Genomic DNA, 21,325 nt, shown 5'->3' with positions numbered 1-21,325 from the left:
AATTCAGATCACTGAAAATAACCTACCTTGATATACGCTAATTTACATTTAAATGTAATAATAATAACTGTGCCAGTTTACCTGAGATTTGTGATAGGATGCCATGCTAAATAATTCAATTCAATTCAATCACTTGTCATATTCCTCCATAAAAGACGTACTGTACAGTATAAATAGTTTGATTAAAAGGAGAAACTAGGAAAACAGTGGGCTCTGGAGTCACAAAAGTCGAGAGGTCACCAATGTTAGTGTAACATGAAACACGCAAACCTCAAAAAGAAAAAGAAGGACGTTGCCATGTCCGCTTATTATAAGCGACTTTGGGCTTGTTCTTCTGTAAAGTTGCTTGTAAATATTGGTAGTTGCAGGTAGTTACCAAAATAGCAGATCTACAAGCTCACAACGGGTCGCGTTTTTCAAATAGCCAACCTAGGCCTATATGTTTAAAGGGCTTCTTTTGGGCTTGTTTTCTTAGACCTGGTTGCTTGTTTCTCTCTCAAAACCTGGCAGCACTGGTGTTGGTGTAACGGTTTAAACGGTCGGTGGTTAACCGGTTGCTAACGGTAATGCTATCCACTCATTTAGCCAACAAGAACAATTCTACCCTCCGTGTTTCGTGGATCCATCCTGCAGGTAAAACATGATTCTCATAAGATAGTATACATGTTATTTAAGAGCTGATGTTCATAAAATAACCAATAACATTCACGCCAGCTAGCTTATAGTTCATTGTAGCTGAATGTGAGCTCTCTCTTTCAGTTGTCATCATCGCAACATCAGTAGCTAACATAACATCCTGGTCATTCTCACTGTAACATCATTTATTCCAGGGGTCTTTCAACGTTATTCAGGCCAAGGACCCCTTTAGCTGACGGAAAGATGAAGCAGGGACCCCCCACTACATATTGTATAGAATTGTGTTGCAGATTAAACTTTTTCATAGATTTCATAGTAGACTTGTATAGGCTTCTCTTCATGTTAATGTATAATTATCAGACATTTACCCACTTAAAGCCTCAGTACTGAACTTGACCATTGGCTCTGTACTTGGTTAGCTTTTCCCCTCTACACACCAAACCTTTTTGACAAAAATAGCAGATCTACAAGCTCACAAGGCGTTGTGAGCTTGTAGATTGGCTAATGTTCCCCTCAGAATCCTATCACACAAAGATTTAGAGGACCCCCTAGGGGTCCGGGTTCCCGACCCCCTGTTGAAGACCCCTGCTTTATTCCATGCAAAGATTCTCATATTTTATTATGGTGTATGGTAATAAAGCATTGGTCAACAGGTCAACAAACTTCTTCACTTTGGCTTTTTATGACCTTATAGGCAAGATTCCGCACCGAAGATTAGAAAATGGAAGATATTAAGACCGAACCTGTGGATTTTGTGAAAGAATTCCAAGAATATCTGACACAGCAAACCCAGCATGTCAACATGATCTCTGGTTCTGTCTGTGGCGAAAAAGACACGGGAGAACCATTTCAACCAGGTGAGATATTATGTATTTTTTTTATTATAATTTGATTGAAGCACAGGCATATAAAGCACAAGCATATCTTACACTCAGTTTATGGGTATATTGGTTTGTTTTTAGGCAGCACCACAAAGAGTGACCAGAATGGTCTTGGCCCCCCGTCTGTTGAGGTGAGCCTGTCCCTGGAAGAAGGATCAGAGATACACATGGATGGCTTGGAAAGGACTTACGATGGAAAATATAAGTGCAGTTATTGCAATTATGCCAACAAAGGGATGGCTCGACTGATAGAGCACATCCGCATCCACACAGGTAATGTGATCCAAGCTCAACTTTCTCAGCTGATTCAAACGTATTATTGCTTCATGTGTTGCTTTCTCCACAGTCACTAACCCCGCTTTCACACACCGTAGGAGAAAAACCCCACCGCTGCCAGTTGTGCCCGTTCGCCTCCGCTTATGAGCGCCACCTGGAAGCACACATGCGCTCGCACACCGGAGAGAAACCCTACAAGTGCGACCTGTGCGCCTTCCGCTGCAGCGACCGCAGCAATCTCTCTCACCACCGCCGGCGCCGCCACAAGCTCCTGCCGACGAGAGGGGTGCGCTCTGCCTTCTCCAACAAGAGGATGCTGAGCGTTCTGCAGAAGAGGACGACGTCCCTGGGCTTCGGCAGACGACTCCTCCTCAACTTCAGCCCTCCCCCGATGGCGGTGCCAAAGTCAGATTACCTGAACGACATCTCTCATGAGCTGCACCACCATTTGAATAACAATGAGTATAAGAGCATGGCCAAGGCCCATGACGGTGGCGGAAGTGGCAACAATGTCATCGTCAATGGCGTTGCGATCGATAACCCGCTGGACCAGCTGTCTACAATCGCCGGCCAAATGGCTGACTTGCCTCCCGAGTCCCAAACCCCTGTGTCCCCAGACAGGGTCTCCTGCAAGGAGGACGTGAAGCCCATCATCATACACCATCAGATCTCAGGCGTGCCGGTCCTTCTGTCAACAAACGGGGTGCAGACGTCGCCTCTGACTGACGACTCCTGTCCCTCGGAGCACAGGAAGTACAGCCCCGGGGCAGGGCTCGGCTTTGAACACAACGCACACACTCTCACTTCGAGTGTTTGCAACAGCCAGCCTGGCACGCCCCCCGCCCCTGCCGGCGGCAACACACCAGACCAACAGCAACTGCAAAAATGCCACCACTGTGATATCCACTTCTCAGATAACATCCTCTATACCATTCACATGGGCTGCCATGGCTATGAACACGCGTTCCAGTGCAACATCTGTGGTTGCATATGCAGAGACAAGTACGACTTTGCATGCCACTTTGCTCGTGGACAACATAAAAAGTGACTCCCCACACATGGCATAGAGAGTTTTAGCTTTTCCTTAAGGGCCGTCCACACTAGCTATGATAACTATAAGGATAATTACAACGATAATGATGCGAGCATCCACACTGATGAACATTAATGTTCTGTAAACATGTTGAACGTGAGGCCTTGTAAATTCAGATGCATTTTGATCGCGTATCTGTGTTTCTATCGCTCATCAAATCGCTCTGAAAGTGATTCATTGAATACTTTACTTTATTAACAGTTTTCAGAGTTTACAGTGGTACAATTATACAATGATGCTAAAAGGATAACACAAAAAGCCTAGTGGGCTTGTTTCCATTGTTCTTATCATGTATTCAATTCATCAAGGTCTCAATGATATTGTTCGCCACTGTCGTCATTATAAATTATTTGTGGTGTGGACTCTGCCTTAAACTCGAGTTGGAAAGAGTTTTAAAATGATATATTGAGTTATATTCATAGTTGTTATTATTCTTGGTGTGGATGACCCTTTACTCTATTAGATGATTCCTTTGGTATGACATTTCAGTTTTACACTGATGACTGTAAACGTTTACAAATGTGACAGATGTGTTACGTTGCCTTATTGCAGTTCTACTTTAAGATTTTATGTTTTGATTAGGTTGGAACTTCACGCATTTCTTTTCTTTTCTTTTTTTTTTAATGTTGAACTCCATATTGTTGTCAGGATATATTTTAATGCTTTTATTTAGGCAGGAAAAAAAATGGAGAGGCAGAAAGGTGAGGTCAGAGAGAGGGGGAAAGACATGCAACAAAGGTTTCCAGCCGGAATCAAACCAGAGACGATGAAATGGGTTCGTATGCTATCCGGTCAGCTACTGACATGTCCCATATTGTCAGGATATCTGATGACAAATAATATGATTTCCAAGCCAGTCTTCCAGCTTTGTTTGGGTAAGCCTAATGTGGGCCCTATCTCATCAAAATATGTGATCTCTCTAATATATACATCTCTAATATAACTAGAGATGTACCAATACCGTTTTTTCCTACCCGATACCGATCCCATTACTTGTGTATCGGTCCAAGTACCGATCCGATAACGGTGTAAAAAATAAATAAATCTAGGACAGTGGTTGTCAAAGTGGGGTCCAGGGACTCTCCGGATTCCTTGAGGGGGTTCCAAATGGACCCTTACAGGTCTGTAAGTTATGGGGGTCCTTGAAATGTAAAGGTTTGGGAACCCCTGCTTTAGGAATAAATGCAAATAAAAAAAATACAAATAAGACAGTAGTGCAACATCAACTGAAGCATTCAAAAATAATTGATTACTGTAAATGACATACAGTATGTGTATGTGACACAAATTAGGTGGTATGGGATTGGCATAGACTGGCATACTCACCGATACCATTATTTTAGGCAGTATCGGCAGCTTTTCCGATACTGGAATCGGTATCGTTCGTAACAACTCTAGTTTTCACTGTTAGCCTTAGTCATGCTTGCTTCTCTCTTAGTACACAGTAAAATCCTGAGTGTTAATGCAGTGGTTCTCAACCTGTGGGTCGGGACCCCACATGATTTGGGGGGGGGGGGGGGGGGGGGGGGGGGTTGACAGTGAAGTGACAATTTAAGGACTTTTAAAGACCTTTTTAATACCTCAGAAAAGAAAAAAGACAAGACCACCAATGCGAGGCGTTGTGAGCTTGTAGATCGGCCATTTTCACTATCTGTGGAACCGAGTCAAACGAAATGTAATGCCTCAACTCCTACATTCCAAGTGCTCGTTAGGGTGGGGGGGTCCCCAGTTAAAATATGAATATGAATATTTTGGGGGGGTCGCAGCCTGAAAAGGTTGAGAACCACTGCTTTAACAGAATGTGCAAATGGAACCAAAATGTGCCCTTGTGGGTCCATTTGTACACTCAGTTAAATGAACACATAAGATTTTACAGTGTACATACCTCACAGGACCATGACTGGAGATGGCATGAGCCAAATAATTTATTAATACTTTGGATAATATACATTAAAAATTGTTGTTGTAAAGTGTTACCTTTCAAGTGTTTTCGAAGGATATTTAAAATATCCCCTTTATAAGCCTTGTAGCATTCATTATATTGTGGTGCCTATTTTTAAATATGGACTTATTCATAATTTGTATTGTAGCAGATTCAGAATAAGGTAAACAATTGTCCTTTGATGAAGATGTCTTGTCTGGTGTTGTGAGTTTTAAATTACAAGTTAACATTTAGTTCTAAATTAAAAACCCTAATCAAGTGATTTTGTTGTATGCGATGATTTTGTGTACCATTGATGCCAAGAATAACTAGCATTTGATTATAATTGACATTAACCAAGCCAAGTCACAACAACCTTATATTTCATTTTTAATTGATGAAACCAATCAAACTTTATTGATGAGTCAAAAGACAATTCCAAGTTTCAGTCAAGTGGACTAAGAAAACAAATATATACATCTGTAATATATTATTTATGTAGTATTTGATTGGTGCAAAAGAATATTTACTCATCAAAAAATGTAATAAACAAAATTACTTAAATGTTACTTGAACGACAATTCAGTCATTTTTGAAGAAATCTGTACAATATTTCATTTTTATCATGGTCAAAAACTTGCACCGCTCTTTTCACCACAAGGTCAACATCAATCTCTTCTTGGGTGGCAACTAGGTCTTCGAGGAATTGCTTCCGCATGGTGTGAAGAAATCTTGTCTTGGATTCATTCAGCTCTGTTGCCAAAGACCTCAAGCTCTCAGGTGGCACTTTATTGTCTAGAACCAGAGCAGCAAGAACAGAAGAACAGAATTTTTAAATTTCCATGCTCATCTTGAAAAAAATAAAAGATAGATTATACAGTGGCCTCTACTGTTAACTGTGAGATTAAAAGTATATTGATAATATACTGTACGTATCCTTGTATTCGTTTAAAAGGAGCTTGGACGAGTTAACCAGGGTGGACTTCTTCCACTCCTGACATCACACAACATTGTTTACTGGATGTTTTCTTAGACGGGGTGGATTGAGTTGAAATACTCATTTTGAAAATGTACAGTATATAACATTTATTGCTTATGAGAATGCCTAATAGGTACAATGAATTTCCAGTGTTTAAAACGATCTATTGCCCTGTCTTGAACTAAAGCGAAAAGTGAAGACTGGACAGACCTCTGGCACTCTTCATGGCTTCAGAGACCAGGCGTCGACAGGCCTGGTCAGCTTGGTGTATCACACTGGTGGCACATTTCAAGCGGTCAGCCTCCTGCACAAAACGGAACAATGGAATGATATATTGACTCAACGCTACTATAGTTTTAGTATTTATATCCTGCAATCACTTTTTGCATGTCTGAGGCAGGAAGTACACACATGCCTTTTGTTCCGTGTGGTCCTCTACTGGACTCAGTGGGTTGTTCAGCGCAAACAAGATGAACTCCATCAACTCCTGGCTGAAGGCATGTCACAAACATACATGCAAATAGACAGGGAGGCGATCATTATATATCTCAAAGTTGTTCGATTTCATTTAAAAACTCCGCTATTTCTGAAATGTTTTTGAAAGTTTTCGCCTACAGTATAATGACGACAAGCCCAAAATACTAGGGACGTCAGGGTTTATAAACCAAGTGGTTTATGAAAGATTTTTGGGATGACTTACATGTCTCCTTTGGTCAAGCTATCTGTAGTATCGAGGACAATGCTGTTCTTCTCCCAAGAATTCTTCTGTGGATTTGGTGACACCATACGCTCCTCCATCTCTAATATCACCTCCCTAGGTAATGGAGTGGAGCGGCTCTGGTTTCTGCTGATGCATGTCTCCACAGGACAGTGAAGGTACACCTGACAGAATCCCAGCGAATCTGCATTAAACATCCATCAAAACATCAATTTCACCCTATAGGGGAACACCATCTTATTAAAATCAGATAAAATATGACACATCAGAGAACTTACCAGTGGTGGAAAGTAACTAAATTAAGTGCATTTCCTTTACTTCAGCTATTAAAAAAATATTAGATCTACAACGCTTTGTGAGCTTGTGGATTGGCCTTAAAAAAAAAAGAAAGTGGCAAATTTTTTAAACTTTTGAAAAAAACTGGGACATTCTGCATGACTACTTTTACTTTTGGCAATAAATGCCAATAAATGTTTACTTTTACCTAAAGCTGCAAAATGTAACTTGACCTTCATGTAAAAATGTGTGTCAAACCAGAAACAGGATCATGTCAAAGTCTCACCTAAACACAGTATCTAAATGTCTCAACAGAAGAGCAGGGAGACAAAATACAACCACTCCAATTGTATAAGTTATAGTGTATTAACATACTCTACCATACAGATTGGAAAAAATTACAATTTAGTCATTAAACAAAGTTACATAGTGCCGCTTTAAATAAGACGTTGAATATAGGTATTTTACTTGTCTCTATTGATAATTGTAAGTGGAGATGGACAGGAAACAGGGAGAGAGACATGCAATAAAGATTGTCGGGAACGGTACTCAAACCCGTGATGCACTGCCAGGCTAAATTAGAGTCTAGGCAGCCGGGGCCAACACAGTATTTCTTTATTATGGTATTTCTAGTGCTACTTTTACTTAAGTTAAAAAAGAAAGAAAGTATTCTGAACACTTCTTCCACCACTGGAACTTACGCTTTCTTGCGAGTTGGTACACTTCATATCTCATGCTTGGATAGTAGAAGTTGTCATCCAGGAGGAGAACCAGTGGTGATGGCTGGGTCTGAGAGGTGCCCACGCCGGTGCCCGGTGATGCCAGCGCAGTTTGGATGCATCGCCTCCAAGCATCACGGTTTAGCGGACAAGAGGCAGGTGGCTCTGCTGCTAACACTTGTGGGTTCTCCAAGAACTGCTCAATGCACTGAAGCACTGCCTGTCTATACATCTTCCATTCAGTCTGCTGAAAGGAAAATGGAAATGAGTTACTTAGGGTTGGGGTCCTTTAGAATTTTAACGATTCCGGTTCCTTAACCCATTAAGACCTGTGGCCGATTCTAAAAACGCCTTATAAATCCTACCTACGTTTTCTGAAAAACTTCTATACTGCTATACTGTATATATCGTCTCTGTCTCTAAAACAGCTAAAATGGGTTAACGATTCCCTCTTAATGGTCCAATTCCTTAACGGTTCCCTTTAACGATTCCTATGTATTCCTACATATGTATATACACCTCACTGGTTCTTAAAGTGAGGTCCAGGGACCCTCTGGGTTACTTGAGGGCGTTCCAAATGGCAGACGTGAAGTCCACATGTCTTGTGAACTTGTGAAATGGGACATTCTGCATAATGAGTACTACTTTCTACTTTCGGTACTTTAAGTACATTTTGATACCAATACCTTTGTACTTTTAATCAAGTAACTTTTTTTTCTTTCTTCTTACATTGCAGTATTGATACTTTAAAAAACCTGAGTACTTTTTCCACCACTGCCTCCAAGACTCTAAAAGCATGCTCTGGGATCAGGTCATCATAATGGACCACAGAGCAGCTCAGTCTCTGCTCTGCACAACACAGTGTGATAATAATGATAAATAAATAATATTAATAATAATTAAACAATAATAGTGAAATAATAAATACATAATAATAATAACAATAATAATAAATAAAGGTACTGTGGTGCTGCATATCACCATGGTTACCCTCCTCCTCCAGGACTCTAAAAGCATCCAGTGGGATCTGGTCATCATAATAGACCACAGAGCAGCTCAGTCTCTGCACCACAGTGTGATAATAATAATACATAAATAATAATAATCACCATATCACCATGGTTACCGTCCTCCAGAACTCTAAAAGCCTCCAGTGGGATCAGGTCATCATAATGGACCACAGAGCAGCTCAGTCTCTGCTGCTCTGCACAACACAGTGTGCTGACCTGTCCAGCTACACTGGACTTGCCAGCAGCAGGTAAACCACACAGAACACACAGACACACCCGTGACCTCACAGTGTCTTCTTCTAAATCCATGCGGTTTCATGTACGTGTTTGAAAATGACCGTATAGACCGACCATAGCTATATTATAACTCTATGGACCACAGATCATAACATTCAGCTTGTTGTCATGCTTGTTGTTTACTGGTGACTCCATATCCGCATTGCCAGGTTTACCGAGAGAAACAAGCAACCAGGTCTATTCAAACAAGCACAGCTGCTTGTAGATCTTCAACTTTACAGAAAAACAAGCCCAAAATCGCTTATAATAAGCGGACATGGCAACACTAATTCTTCCCTTCTTCTTTGATGTTGGTTTGGATACACTGTTACGCATTACTGCCCCATGCAGCAGCGGATGTAGTACTACAGGGACAAGAGACCCATTTACAGTATGCACCTTCAACCTGGCGTCCCTATTTTGGGCGTGTTTTATTGTGGTCGAAATGTTTCATAAATATCCAAAAATATAAGATTTTCTTCTCCTTCAAAAATAGCCAATTTTCTTCTTTTTTCAAAAGCAGCCAATCTACAAGCTCAGATACAACATGCTGTGAGCTTGAAGACTTCAATTATGTTATAGTATAAAATAGGGCTTAATAAATAATAGATAGTTCAAATTAGATCCTTAATTAATACTGTTTTATTACAATTACAATTCACAAAGTCAACAATCAAGTCTTAAAATATTTTAGAAATATGCAATAGCATAAAATGTACAATAGCATGTAACAATTCTCCTTAACATATAAAACATTAAATTCATGACCGGTACTGCATATTCCAGGAACAAGGATAAGCCTGACGGCGTCACCTACTACCACCATGTTGCTACGCCTTATAAAGGTGCTGGCAAGAGGTTATATCACAGTGTAAAAATGCATCTCATTCAATAGACAATGTTGAGTAATACATTCACCATAAAATTGCAACAACAAAAAAAAAGAGGTTAAAAGAAAATGCAGCAATGTCGTCAGACGAGCACACATTATGGTATGTCTTTGGATGGGATGGCTCTGGGGACCCCGGGGCCCTGCGGGGGTTGAGGTGAGTGTGTATGTCTCGGGGGGACGCCAGGACGCTGTGGAGGTTGAGGTTGGTGTGTCGTCGCAGCAGCGTTGCCTTCCACATTCCAGTAATCCAGTTCTCCATACCTGAAACTGACAGGTTGCGTGGACATTGAGACAAATAAAACAGTTGTGCTTGTGCACAGCAAGTACATGATTTTGTTGTGATAGCACAAGAGCAGCACAGGTAACATCAAACAAAACATTTAAATGATCCATCAGTTCCTACCCTGGATGTTGAGATGAATCTAGTGGAATGTCAGGCTGAAGTCAGCAATTAAATCAAAAAAGAAAACAAAAACATAACATTTTCCGTGTTAGAAAACATAGATACAATTATCATTAAGAAAAGTAGCTTATATACTGTACTACTCATGACAAAATCATTTCACCTACTCCTTTACACTTGGTGTAAACTTGTGATGTGACAATAACATTTGAATGATCTATTCTAAAAGGTTAAAAATATGTTGGCTAATTAAAGTTCCTGGTTCCATTTTCCATTACATCAACCCATGAAGGAAACACCTTCATGGGAAAAACCCCTGGCTTGTATGTTGCTGGCAAAAGACATTGTTGTTGTTGTTGCCAGTGGATCGGGACCCATCTTTGGGTCGTGGACCACATTTTATGGGTCGCGAATAAATATAAACATTTTCTTTGTTTCTTACATTTAAAAAATATATGCATATATTATTTTCAAAAATTTAAAGAAAATAAATCACAACTTTTCATCAACAACAATTCCAACATTTTTCAAAAGTAATTCATTAATAAAATAAAATAATTTCCATAAATAAAATAGTAGTGAAAATAGAAAATCGGCTATTTTCACTAGTTTGGGTCCCGGGCAAATGTCTAATTTATCTTTTGGGTCTTGAGCTAAAAAGGTTGAGAACCACTGGTTTACGGTACCTTAGCAGGAGGAACTTGTATTGGTGGCTGTGTCATTGGACTGGCCTGAACATTTCCATTTGCTTGACCATTTCGGGTATTACCGGTACTTGACCTACATAAAAACAATGTACAAGATAGTTTGATATGCATACAATGATTAAATACAGTAAATACATAGTTACTTGACTGCTAAAACAACCAAATGTATAACAAAATATTTTTCACGATTAAAGTTGCATAATGGAGTTCAAAGTTCACCTGTGACGCCTGGATTTAAGGCAAGGGTTCAGAGAATCTCTCCTGAAGACATACAGTAGTATCAATATGATGAGAACCAGGACGGGGACAATCAACAGAAAGAAGATCAGCAGGCCATTCCTAAGAGAGTGATCTGGAGTACAAGAGGTTCGAAGTTAACATTATAGTATGCCTTGCCTTACACTGTGGAGCAGCTCTAACACAAATTTCACTGCCTGCAATGTTGGCAAGCAAGACTTTTGCACACCTACATAATACAACAGGTGCATCAAAGGAGACCAAACAGGGCCGATAAACGTGGAAGAAAAAGGTCCCGCACAGTCTTTAAATGCAAATAAATCAAGGTTTGTTTTCTTCTTCCACTGCCTGCAATGTTGCCACAGCTATTTTAAGTGCTGTGATTATTACATGTCTAACATCTCAATAAATCTGTGATATATAACAACCAACATTAATTAATGAAGCTGGAAAATCAAATGGAAGAAAGTGATCAAAACACACCTATTTGAGCTGGACCACTATCTATACTGCCACCTCTTCCTTGGATATCACAGCTGGGTGGCGCCCATCCGTCATCACAGTGGCAGTGACCCTGGTTGTTACACACCTAAGGACAACACACAACCACCATGTGAGATTTGAACATTATAGAAATGTATCACTATCTGCATTGACCATAGGATATGCTTGTAAAGACATTTCTGCTGTACCCCACGGCCATGGCAGGTACTTCCGGCATCACAGGGAAAGTCGGCCCGCAGTAAAGAGGCATTCACGCAACTAAAGTCCATGCAAGTCTGAAAGAAACAAAATAATGTCTTGGTGATGCAATGGAACACTTTGAACACTGTCACAGAGGAAGTCATTATAATAATTTCACAGCAGGAACTTTACTTTAAAGACAGGCACACCCTGGAACTTCTCAGGTCACATTTGTTCTTCTGCATACCAATTGTTCTTGTATGAAAACAGTTCCTCAAACCTTTAAACCACTGAGTGAGTGTGTTTGTGTGTGGATGTCATTGAGGAACTTAAATACTGAAACAATATCCAGCACTAGTTGTTCTGATACCAGTATCGGTAAAGCTGCTTAAAATGCTGGTATCAGAGAGTATTGCCAGTCTGTGCTAATCCGATACCAAGTCATTTATCACATGATTTCATTTACAGTCATATTTGGAATGCTGTTTTATAAACTTACTGTACCATTTACATTATTATTTTACTAACTTGTAGCTCCACTTTAACAATTCCATTTGTACACTCTCAGAGTTACAGATCTGTAAGGGCCCATTTGGAACCCCAAGAAACCCAAATAGTCCCTGGACCCCATTTTGAGAACCAACGTCCTAGATTTGTTTAAATTACACACTTGTATCGGATCGGTACTGGGTATCGCAAGTTATGGGTATCGGTACTTCTCTATCCAGCACAGTGTAAAGTATGAGCAGGGGGGGCCTGGACCCAGACCCCTCACTTACTGTACATGCCACAGGGTGATCTACCACCTACCTTTCCCTTTGCACAGGGGCTGCCATGATTAACGTAGGCAGGATCCAGAGTATCAGTGCCAAGGTTGAAGTCTGCGTTCACACATTTCTCGCCGGCAATAATCGTGTTGCTGACACTGGCACCAGGAGGCGGTTCGTTGACGTCCACATTAGTACACTGGACCTTCCCACACATGGCATCTCTGCAGTGGGCCATTGAGGAGAATAAATAACTTTGTTACACCACGGACAGTATTGAATATAATGCAACAATCACAAAAAGAGGCATTTTGAAAGGGATTTATCCTATCCATTTGCTCGAACATTCTAAATTAGCGTTCAGTCTGAAATGGATCGGCCTGGGTGGGTACAGTGTGCAGTTAATGACAAATTAATACATCCCCCCCCCCCCACACACACACACTGACAAAAAGCAACAACAAACGAGCAGAATACTTACTCTCCAGTGCATTTTATATATGTTCCTTGACCAGTTATTCCACAGTTTCCATACTTGTCTCCCATTACATTTGCATGCTGGAAACAAATATCTGCTGCCTTTGTCGCACCTGCCCAAAACAGTAATATGTAAAGTAAAATATGGTAAAAAGGAGAAAAGAATGATCAAAATGCCATTGTACTTCCTGTAGACTTGGGGCTGACGCATACTCCAGGAGTTCGAGCACATTAACCACAGTTAGGCTGTCCAACAAACATTTGGGGCAAGCCATTTAGAACAGGATTTGTCTTAGGTCTACATGTACCTATGTAATATGTCTGAATGTTGCACTTGGATGACATTTGGTTCATTAAAATGAGGGATGAAGGAAAAATATATCTGGAGGCTAGACAACCATACTTTGAACAGAGAAAGCCAAAGCTCTTTCATAGAACAGGACCTCTTTCATGGTTCAAGGTCTCTAGATAGAGAAACAGCTAGTGCATTGTTTAAGGCAGGGGTTTTCAACCGGTTGTGTGACACAGGGACCATCTTGACTGAGAACCAACATGAGAACCACTGTGTCCACTGGGTGGGGATGTGGGCATCAGGTGTTTTCTTACCCGTTGGTGTGATTTCTGGGTGTGGTAAATTGCGCACAGCCTGTCTATGTTTGGCTATATAAATGGTGGACAGGCTCATATCATTATCTGACTCCAGCCTAGCCCTGTTCTTCAGGTATGTCAGTGTGGACAAAACTACTCTCACAAAGATACGTAGATGCAAAAGGTAAAAACACTTCATTGCTTTTGCTGTAAAGCTCTGAAATCTGACAACTCATTCAGAACTTCACACGGGGCTGTGTTTCATACATGGGTCTCTTGACAGAGTCTGAGTACTTTTGGAATTGAAACACAAGCCTCTTCAAATGACCACTGATAATGATAATGCCTTTAACGAGTTACATTTGCAACACGTAGCGAGCATGCCCAGAATAGGGACACTAGGGTTCATGTGGTTAATTATCTGTGAATCCTGAAGTGTGCATCAGTCTGTCAAACGTACCTGGTTCAAAAAGAAATTGACACTGATAGTCATATGTCTGACAGCGGCCCTCATAACAGTATGCTGCGTTGTTTTCACAGGTTAGGCCATCCATGATGTAAAAGTCTTCGGGGCAAAATCCGGTCTGGCCATTACAATACTCTGGCAGGTCACATGTGTTGACCGAGTCCCTGCATTGTGTTCCCGCAACTGTGAACTGAAACATAGCATGACATTCAACCGTGTTACAAGAGCCATCTTTATTACAGAGGCGAGGAGGTATTTCTTTCCAAATGTATCAATTCTCTGTATTCAATAAAGTTGTAAGCAACGCATGTTATGCCTAAAGGCAAGACATGGCTCGACAAAAATTGACTGACCTGACAGCCATTGCAGCATTCTCCCACACCCGCACAGACAGACCCCGGGGTGAATTTGCAGGTGGACGCATCGCAGCATTTATCATCTTGGCTGGCTTTGCACTCCTGCGGGTCAGAGTAGCAAAGAAAGTACTGAAATGAGTGCACGTCATATCACATCACCAAAACATGCAGACAAAGCAAGCTCCAAAAATGTTCTCATATAAATGACCTTTTTATGAATAAATGATCATATTGTCTGGTCCTGGCCAGTGTTTAGTGTTAGCTGTAGAGGGGCAGGTCAATTGTTCCTGGGGCAGGCTGGGTACCCGTAAGGGACAGTTGCATACACTTGTTATTTCTGATTATCAGAAATAAAGTAAAGGGCAACTTACTATTCATTCGAATGAATTGGCTTCCCATAGCCAGTCATTCGCAGAGGCAGGAGTTAAACTGAACTGATTGCATTGCTGAACTCTAAGCAACAGAGCTTATGAACTATGAAAAATCCCTTCTCTGTGTAACATCCATATTCATTCAGTAAATCTAGTGTCCTAGTGTGTTGTTGTTGTGATATCCTCTGAGAGGTACTTTACCTCCGGTGTTCCGCAGTCACACTGCTCTCCTCTCTCCAGAAGCCCATTGCCACATTTAGCAATGCCCACTATGTCTGACCCCGTAGGCTGATTTCTCAGACACACCCCGCCGCCACGAAGGATCAGCTTCGCAAAGTCACGGCCGCTGCAGACACTGAAGCTGGTGGATCCACTACGGGGGAAAACATGACACATCATCATCTCTGAGCACAAACAAACCAGCCGGCCACTGTATATACAGTACAGTAATCAAACCCTAAACAGAACATTAACTAATGCCTAAATACATGCACTTTATACACAACTCCCTTTATTATACAAATATATATTGCCCTGTAAAACGCTGCCATTTTCTTAGTGCAATAACATATGAGCCAAGTAAAAATGGGTTTAAGTCTTAAGGTCCTTACACACCGGCGAAAAAAGCGAATATACGCAAAATTCGGACTCGTTCCGAATAATTAAAAGACGCTTTTTCGCTTCGCTTTTTCGCTCCATGTACGGAGCCATTGACTTTATAAGGTTTTAAAAAAAAACGCATTATTCGCACGAAAAAATCGCCCCGGTGTGTAACAACCTTTAGCCTTAAATAGATTTACTTTGCATTACTTTGCATACTTTTGTATTAATGCTTTGTTTTCCATGTGTAATGGGATCTATTGTCTGCTTGTTTTTATGTTTTTTTGTGGGGACTGCAGGTGTAAATTAGCATCTTTGATATGTGATATTTGATATGTATTGTTCATTAATAAACATTTTCAAAAATAGAAAATCTTGCAAAATAGGGAACCCAGGGTTAAAGTAGTTAATTATACGTAATCCTCATTTCAAAGATAAATTGCAGATATCCATTTTCTTTATAAAATGTATCGATCAAGCTGTAAAATCTTGTTTGCATTTGTATTGTTTATACAGTTTAATACTGACAGATTACTGTGGAATTTGACAGCTGTAATCCCTTTGTACCGCACTCCCGGAACTGTCCTTCAGGCCCTTTTTTAATTCATATACTGTAGGTGTTGAACATGCCTATCTGAATAAGAAAGTACGGTACTTGAAGGACACTTCCGTGAGTGCTGGCATTCTTCAGATGTTTATGAACTCCTCTGAGCCGTGCAACCGGTAAACAGAGTTACTAATGACTGAGTTGTGCTAAATTCATACCTTGCAGCAGGTGCCATGATACAGGCCGACCCATTACAGTTACAGCCGTCACTATCATGGTTCATGCCCAGGACATGGCCCATTTCATGAGCCACCACCGTAGAGATGTAGACTAGATTGTCGCCACTGAACTGTAGTGAAGACAATAAATAAATAAATAAATAATGCATTTTAAAAAGCAGATTAATTTGAAAAGTGTAGCTGAAAATAGATAGCCCCTGGAGAAAATACTGATTTATGAACAAAAATGTTATGTCTCAATGATGTTTAGCTAACATTTACTAATATTTATTCAGGTAAGTTTGGAAACATTTTTAAGACTTAGAGAAAATGCCAGTAATGGAAAAATAGTTTAGCTATGAATAGACAATAACATGTACAGTATTGATGGCACACACCCAATACAAACAAAACAGGCTCACATTCTGAATTCCTTTCTAGCATTGTCATGCCATTATCAAGTCTTAGCCAGCAAGCATATAAACTAAACTGAAGCATTTAAATATATACATGATAAAACATCTAAAGTGTTAGTGTTTTGATCCGACTGATGTTGTGTCAGTCTAATCTGTTTGAATCCTGTGTTATTCAGGTTCAGTGAGAATAAATAACCCACACGTCTAACAGAGCTCTTCATAAATAATATAGACTGTATCAGCTTCCAAACAAAAAGATCACAGCACCACAGTGTCAGATGGTGCTAAGAAGTTAAAAGGGAAGTTGAACTTTACCACGTTGATCCCTCCGGACGTAGCCACAGAGCACACGGTGCCCACATAGGCCATACCCAGCACCCCTCCATCATAGGGCTCTGTGCGCCCGCTGGGAAACAAAATAAAAGTTGGGAAAACTGAAAGTATTACAAGACAAAGGCCACAAAGATCAAATGACATTTCAAACAACAGATCACTTTTGCTTTGACAGAAGTCTCTTTTGTTTAATATTATATAATCGACGATACTGTCACAGTTGTTGAGTCCAACACTATAAATTAAATAGCACCGTTTTCACCAAACAATGGAGCACTTACACAATGAGTTGACCAATATCATGTTTAATCCGTGGCAGCAGACTGGTTTTCCTCCATTTCACAAAACTGGATACCACCTCTCCTGCAGACCCGTCCACATCAAAGGGGTTGGAGTCCTTAAAAACCTCCAGGCCCACCAGCATCACTCTGATATTCAGCCGCTTGTAATACTAGAATGAACAATATTTAATGAACAATAAAAGGTAGACATAAGACAACGGTGTCATTGGGAATTTTACCTACACAACTGTAATTAAGGAGAAGATTAATTTATTTGAAAATGTATTTAAACTCTCACCACATCAAGTAGATTGGCCATTTCCACCATCTCTTCTCGTACTGCCGTCTCATTTCCTTTCTTATATACATACTAGGAATACAAAAACACTGATGAGATGGAAATATGGATGCCTTGACAGTGGCCTGAAGCTTATGAGACGTTGGTCATATTTCGGGCAATGTAGCTGGTGAATTTCTCAGAAAACAGAGGTAAAGTAAACAACCCATCAATCAAAAATACACATATTGTATTTTGTTATCTTTTACCCACTTAAGCCCCAGATAATTCATCATACTATGGATAGTGAAAAGAGCAAATCTACAAGCTCACAATGCGGATGTGTTTTTTTTCCATATAATGACATGCCCAAAATATGGACACCAGGTTGAAAGTGGTTAAGAAAATAAAACCCTCTCACCCTCTGATTATCCACGACAAGCACCAACTCCACATAACTGGTCTGTGGCAAATTACGTTTTTTCTGTTGAAAGAGGATACAAAAATAGAAATGAAAAGTTAAATCGATCAGTTAAAACCTCAGCAATTTCCCAGTGCTATATACAAGCTGCATGTAAATGTCTGTTCAGGTGACTGTAGTATGAAGTGCACCCTAACCCGTAGGAGTGAGGTCAGCGATTGTCCAGGCTCAAACGGTGAATGTTTCTCTGTTAATGGTGTGCCGCTGGCTACGCCACAGACGAAGGGTTCTGACTCAATGTCCTTGAGGCGGTACAGAAGGTGTTCGTTGTTCTGAGACTCAGGGACTGGTTCAAGTCCATAGCTCTTATCACCAAGGAGGATCACACCCCTGCAGAGAAGCAAGTTATTTGAAAATCCAATGAAATGCTAAATTAACCCATTAAGACATGAGGCCGTTTCTACAAATGCCTTCTAAATCCTTACAGTTTTCTGAAAAACGTATGTTGCTATATATCAGTGAATCTAGTCTAGGACCCCCAAAATGGTTATGTATTTGGCCACCAACCCCCATCTCAAAATGTTTTGTTCCAGGGACCCCCAGAAGCAAAGATTTTAGTTAAAAATGTTAGCTTTAAAGAAAGATTTTTCAAAAATAGCAGATCTAAAAGCTCTTAGCGCGACACGAAGTGACGTGCTATGAGCTTGTATATCTGCAATTTTTGAATAGCTAAAGTATAACATAATCGCTAAAGTGATTAAAATCTAAATGTTTTGATTTCTAATGGTTTACGCCACAAGCCAGAAAAAAAATCCACTCAAATTAGATTGCATAAAGGGCACTGCAAAACACACCCATGGAAAAGCGCAATTAATGTCAACTTTGGCTTTGTATGCAATATCTAAAATTCAGACACATTTACCAAAAAATAGAAGTGATATTACACCAAGCAGGGTCACTCAGTTAGCCAGGTAACTGCAGACATAGGATCTAACATCCTATCTGAATATTGATGAATAATAAAAAAGCAATTATCAATATTCATAAGGCCTATCGATGGCACCACTTCACAGTGCATACGAACACATGACTGCGTACATTTTGTTATACAAAAGACCACAGATATATTTTCATCAAGTCTAATCTGGCCCAGGATTTAGTCCGATTTCATTGTTAAGAGTTTGAAAACACTCTGGTCTAAATGGACCTGTTGGGCATGCTTTAAGATTAGGCAATGTTAAGAATGTTTTTTGGTGACGTTACGGTTAGGCACTGTTCCAAGTTCAAAGGCTCTATTGTCCCACTCATCCGACTACAAAACAAATAACAAAACATTCAGCACAAAAGTGTTGATATTGTTGCCGTTGCTATAGACTAGTTCATGGGTTTGTTGTTAGGGTAAGGATCTGGGCAGGGCCTTTATACATGCCCAGAAAGTACCGGTACATATAGTATCTTCCAAACAAGTCATGACATTTTCCAAATGAAGCAAATAACTCATGTGAGACAGTCAATGTAGTAGGGCCGGCTTTGTAGGGTGAGGCTCTGCTTAACAACGCATGGGTACCCGAGGCTAGGCTTTGCTCAACCCTTCAAAAGAATTAGAATGACAAACCTCAGGCCAGTGCATGCACTAAGAGCTACAAGTGAGCTCTCATATCCTTCCACTTCTCCATGATAAAAGCAATGCTCCTGGGCAAAAAAATAAAAAAAATATGTAGGTATCAGATTTTAGGTAGATAAATAAATATTGATTTGGATAGTTTGAGACAAATAATTCAAACATACAGAATAATAGAACATTATTAGATAATTTTGTAATAAAATAATGTACTATTGTATTACTTTTCTTTACTTACATCTTGCCACGGATGTATGGATTTGTGGATCCCACTTATGCCATGAGAATACTGAACTAAGTTTGGGGATACAAAGTTCCTGACAAACACAAAAAAAACATACATACAGCTTAAGCATGTACCTGTAGGTTAATTTCAGGATCCATTATTTACATTCAGAAAATGCTTGAAACCATAACATACGTGTTCCTCGTTAGATGGATGATGCGCTGACTGTTGTTTATGTTAATGGAAAATGAAAATTTCTCCTTTCCATCTGTCTGAAATTATAAATATGAAAAAGAGGTATAGGGTGTAAGTTGTGTGCCACACACACACACACACACACACACACACACACACACACACACACACACACACACACACACACACACACACACACACACACACACACACACACACACACCTTTTCTGAAGCACTCCTTGTCCATCTATGGATGATTTGAGGTGTAACAACTGAGTGCTTGGAAAATGTAGATGAAAACTTCTTGTCATTGAAAATGTCTGAAAAAGTAAGTAACACACATTGCAATTGATTCATTTATATATGTATTTGCTACCTGCATAGTGCTCCTCATTTTGGGCTATTAGATGTTTTTTTTATGTTATCAATAAGCCAACGTGAACACAACTCAACAATCAGTTATCAACCAGTATCAATATCCACTATATGATAATACCAGTTGATCAGACAAGACGGATACAGGATAGGTGGGCACTATAGGGACATCTGGGCACTTCGATGTAAAATGTAGTTCTTTCAACTTATTGTTTATGCCCCAAAATGACTGGATATACAGGTTTTGTAGCCATTTGTAACAATTGTAGAAATATTATACCTTAATTGTCGAATGTTTAAGCATGTTCTAATCATAACTTAAAACTATTTAAAAAAAATGATATTGGACAAAATAGCCAATTTTACATCGAGGTGCCCAGATGTCCCTAGTGCCCACATATCCTGTTACCGACCAGACAGGACACGTTTAACAGTGGGCGTCTTTTTGCCATTGTCTGTCAATGTGAGTGAAGCTTTTTGATCGTTTCAAAACACAACAAAGTACAAAATGTATTATGTGAGCCAATTCGCACCAAAACATGATGTAAAAAACAGCTTTGAGTTCACCATGGTTTCGCACGTAAACAAACAGTAATCGAACAGTAATTTTCCAGCACGTTTTCAGATGAACACTCCTTCCTTCATAGAAAGCAATTACATGTCTCACCTTGATTGTAACCTGTTGCTATGGAGCAAAGCAAACAGACAGCAGTGAATATAAAGTGTGTTTTCACCATGATCCTTGTTTATGTGTCCATTTAATGGACATCAGCCGCCCACGACCGTTAAGAAGCAGGATGTACCTGTAGGAGACAAATATATGTGGCTACTGGCTACCTGGTACCTGCCCAGCGTTGCCATATTTTGGAGAGAAATAAGCAACCAGGTCTAGGAAAACAATATGAGCACTTTTAACCTCCTAGCTCACAACGGCACACGTTGTGAGCTTGTAGATCTGCTATTTTCAAAAACTCAAAATAAAATGTGGAATATTTGGAATTGTTTTTGAAACATTCTAACAATAACACAAATGCTCCTCCCTGGCCTGTGGCACAAAACGTTTATGAAATATTTGAGAACC

General features: G+C 40.0%; 3 protein-coding genes across 5 annotated transcripts; 1 reads left to right on the top strand and 2 right to left on the bottom strand.

Moving 5' to 3' along the window:
* Positions 1 to 545: 545 nt before the first annotated feature.
* On the top strand, positions 546 to 4,376 carry LOC311060992 (zinc finger protein Pegasus-like). The gene is made up of 4 exons (XM_084079444.1): positions 546 to 633; positions 1,331 to 1,493; positions 1,599 to 1,790; positions 1,892 to 4,376. The coding sequence occupies exons 2-4, from the start codon at positions 1,358 to 1,360 to the stop codon at positions 2,839 to 2,841; spliced, it is 1,278 nt and encodes a 425-aa protein (XP_083935570.1). The 5' UTR covers positions 546 to 633; positions 1,331 to 1,357; the 3' UTR covers positions 2,842 to 4,376.
* Positions 4,377 to 5,214: 838 nt separating this feature from the next.
* Positions 5,215 to 8,915, bottom strand: pstk (phosphoseryl-tRNA kinase). 2 transcript variants are annotated; one of them, XM_084078655.1, is made up of 6 exons: positions 8,609 to 8,915; positions 7,482 to 7,746; positions 6,487 to 6,688; positions 6,202 to 6,277; positions 5,997 to 6,090; positions 5,215 to 5,602 (listed from the first exon to the last, which is right to left on the bottom strand). In XM_084078655.1, exons 1-6 carry the CDS (start codon positions 8,816 to 8,818, stop codon positions 5,394 to 5,396), a joined length of 1,056 nt encoding a protein of 351 aa, XP_083934781.1. In that variant the 5' UTR covers positions 8,819 to 8,915; the 3' UTR covers positions 5,215 to 5,393. The 2 variants fall into 2 exon arrangements, with proteins under 2 accessions (XP_083934781.1, XP_083934782.1); XM_084078656.1 differs by having other exon boundaries at positions 7,482 to 7,743.
* Positions 8,916 to 9,409: 494 nt separating this feature from the next.
* adam9b (ADAM metallopeptidase domain 9b) lies at positions 9,410 to 21,070 on the bottom strand. 2 transcript variants are annotated; one of them, XM_084077938.1, is made up of 22 exons: positions 20,912 to 21,070; positions 20,092 to 20,189; positions 19,869 to 19,945; positions 19,686 to 19,764; positions 19,442 to 19,518; positions 18,024 to 18,216; positions 17,827 to 17,889; positions 17,427 to 17,498; positions 17,129 to 17,298; positions 16,830 to 16,920; positions 16,099 to 16,229; positions 14,935 to 15,106; positions 14,360 to 14,464; positions 14,001 to 14,196; positions 12,957 to 13,065; positions 12,519 to 12,699; positions 11,717 to 11,803; positions 11,508 to 11,613; positions 11,007 to 11,139; positions 10,767 to 10,860; positions 10,081 to 10,115; positions 9,410 to 9,944 (listed from the first exon to the last, which is right to left on the bottom strand). In XM_084077938.1, exons 1-22 carry the CDS (start codon positions 20,979 to 20,981, stop codon positions 9,773 to 9,775), a joined length of 2,511 nt encoding a protein of 836 aa, XP_083934064.1. In that variant the 5' UTR covers positions 20,982 to 21,070; the 3' UTR covers positions 9,410 to 9,772. The 2 variants fall into 2 exon arrangements, with proteins under 2 accessions (XP_083934064.1, XP_083934065.1); XM_084077939.1 differs by having other exon boundaries at positions 10,767 to 10,854.
* Positions 21,071 to 21,325: the final 255 nt, after the last annotated feature.

This window comes from Gymnoscopelus microlampas (genome assembly GCF_963454915.1).
Source record: "Gymnoscopelus microlampas genome assembly, chromosome: 14".
NCBI classification, from domain to species: domain Eukaryota; kingdom Metazoa; phylum Chordata; class Actinopteri; order Myctophiformes; family Myctophidae; genus Gymnoscopelus; species Gymnoscopelus microlampas.
The sequence above is the reverse complement of the archived record's forward strand: the minus strand, read 5'-3'. Positions and strand labels throughout refer to the sequence as shown.

Excerpts from the sequence above, each read along its gene's own strand:
- LOC311060992 (XM_084079444.1), top strand. The coding sequence starts at position 1,358 with ATGGAAGATATTAAGACCGAACCTGTGGATTTTGTGAAAGAATTCCAA. Across the intron at positions 1,494-1,598 it reads GGGAGAACCATTTCAACCAG|GCAGCACCACAAAGAGTGAC; the intron begins GTGAGATATTAT and ends GTTTGTTTTTAG. Across the intron at positions 1,791-1,891 it reads GCACATCCGCATCCACACAG|GAGAAAAACCCCACCGCTGC; the intron begins GTAATGTGATCC and ends CACACACCGTAG.
- pstk (XM_084078655.1), bottom strand. The coding sequence starts at position 8,818 with ATGGATTTAGAAGAAGACACTGTGAGGTCACGGGTGTGTCTGTGTGTT. Across the intron at positions 7,747-8,608 it reads ACGGTAACCATGGTGATATG|CAGACTGAATGGAAGATGTA; the intron begins GTGATTATTATT and ends TTTTCCTTTCAG. Across the intron at positions 6,689-7,481 it reads GTACCAACTCGCAAGAAAGC|ATTCGCTGGGATTCTGTCAG; the intron begins GTAAGTTCCAGT and ends TGTTTAATGCAG.
- adam9b (XM_084077938.1), bottom strand. The coding sequence starts at position 20,981 with ATGGTGAAAACACACTTTATATTCACTGCTGTCTGTTTGCTTTGCTCC. Across the intron at positions 16,921-17,128 it reads GATATTGGTCAACTCATTGT|CGGGCGCACAGAGCCCTATG; the intron begins GTAAGTGCTCCA and ends TTTGTTTCCCAG. Across the intron at positions 9,945-10,080 it reads GATTCATCTCAACATCCAGG|TTTCAGGTATGGAGAACTGG; the intron begins GTAGGAACTGAT and ends GCAACCTGTCAG.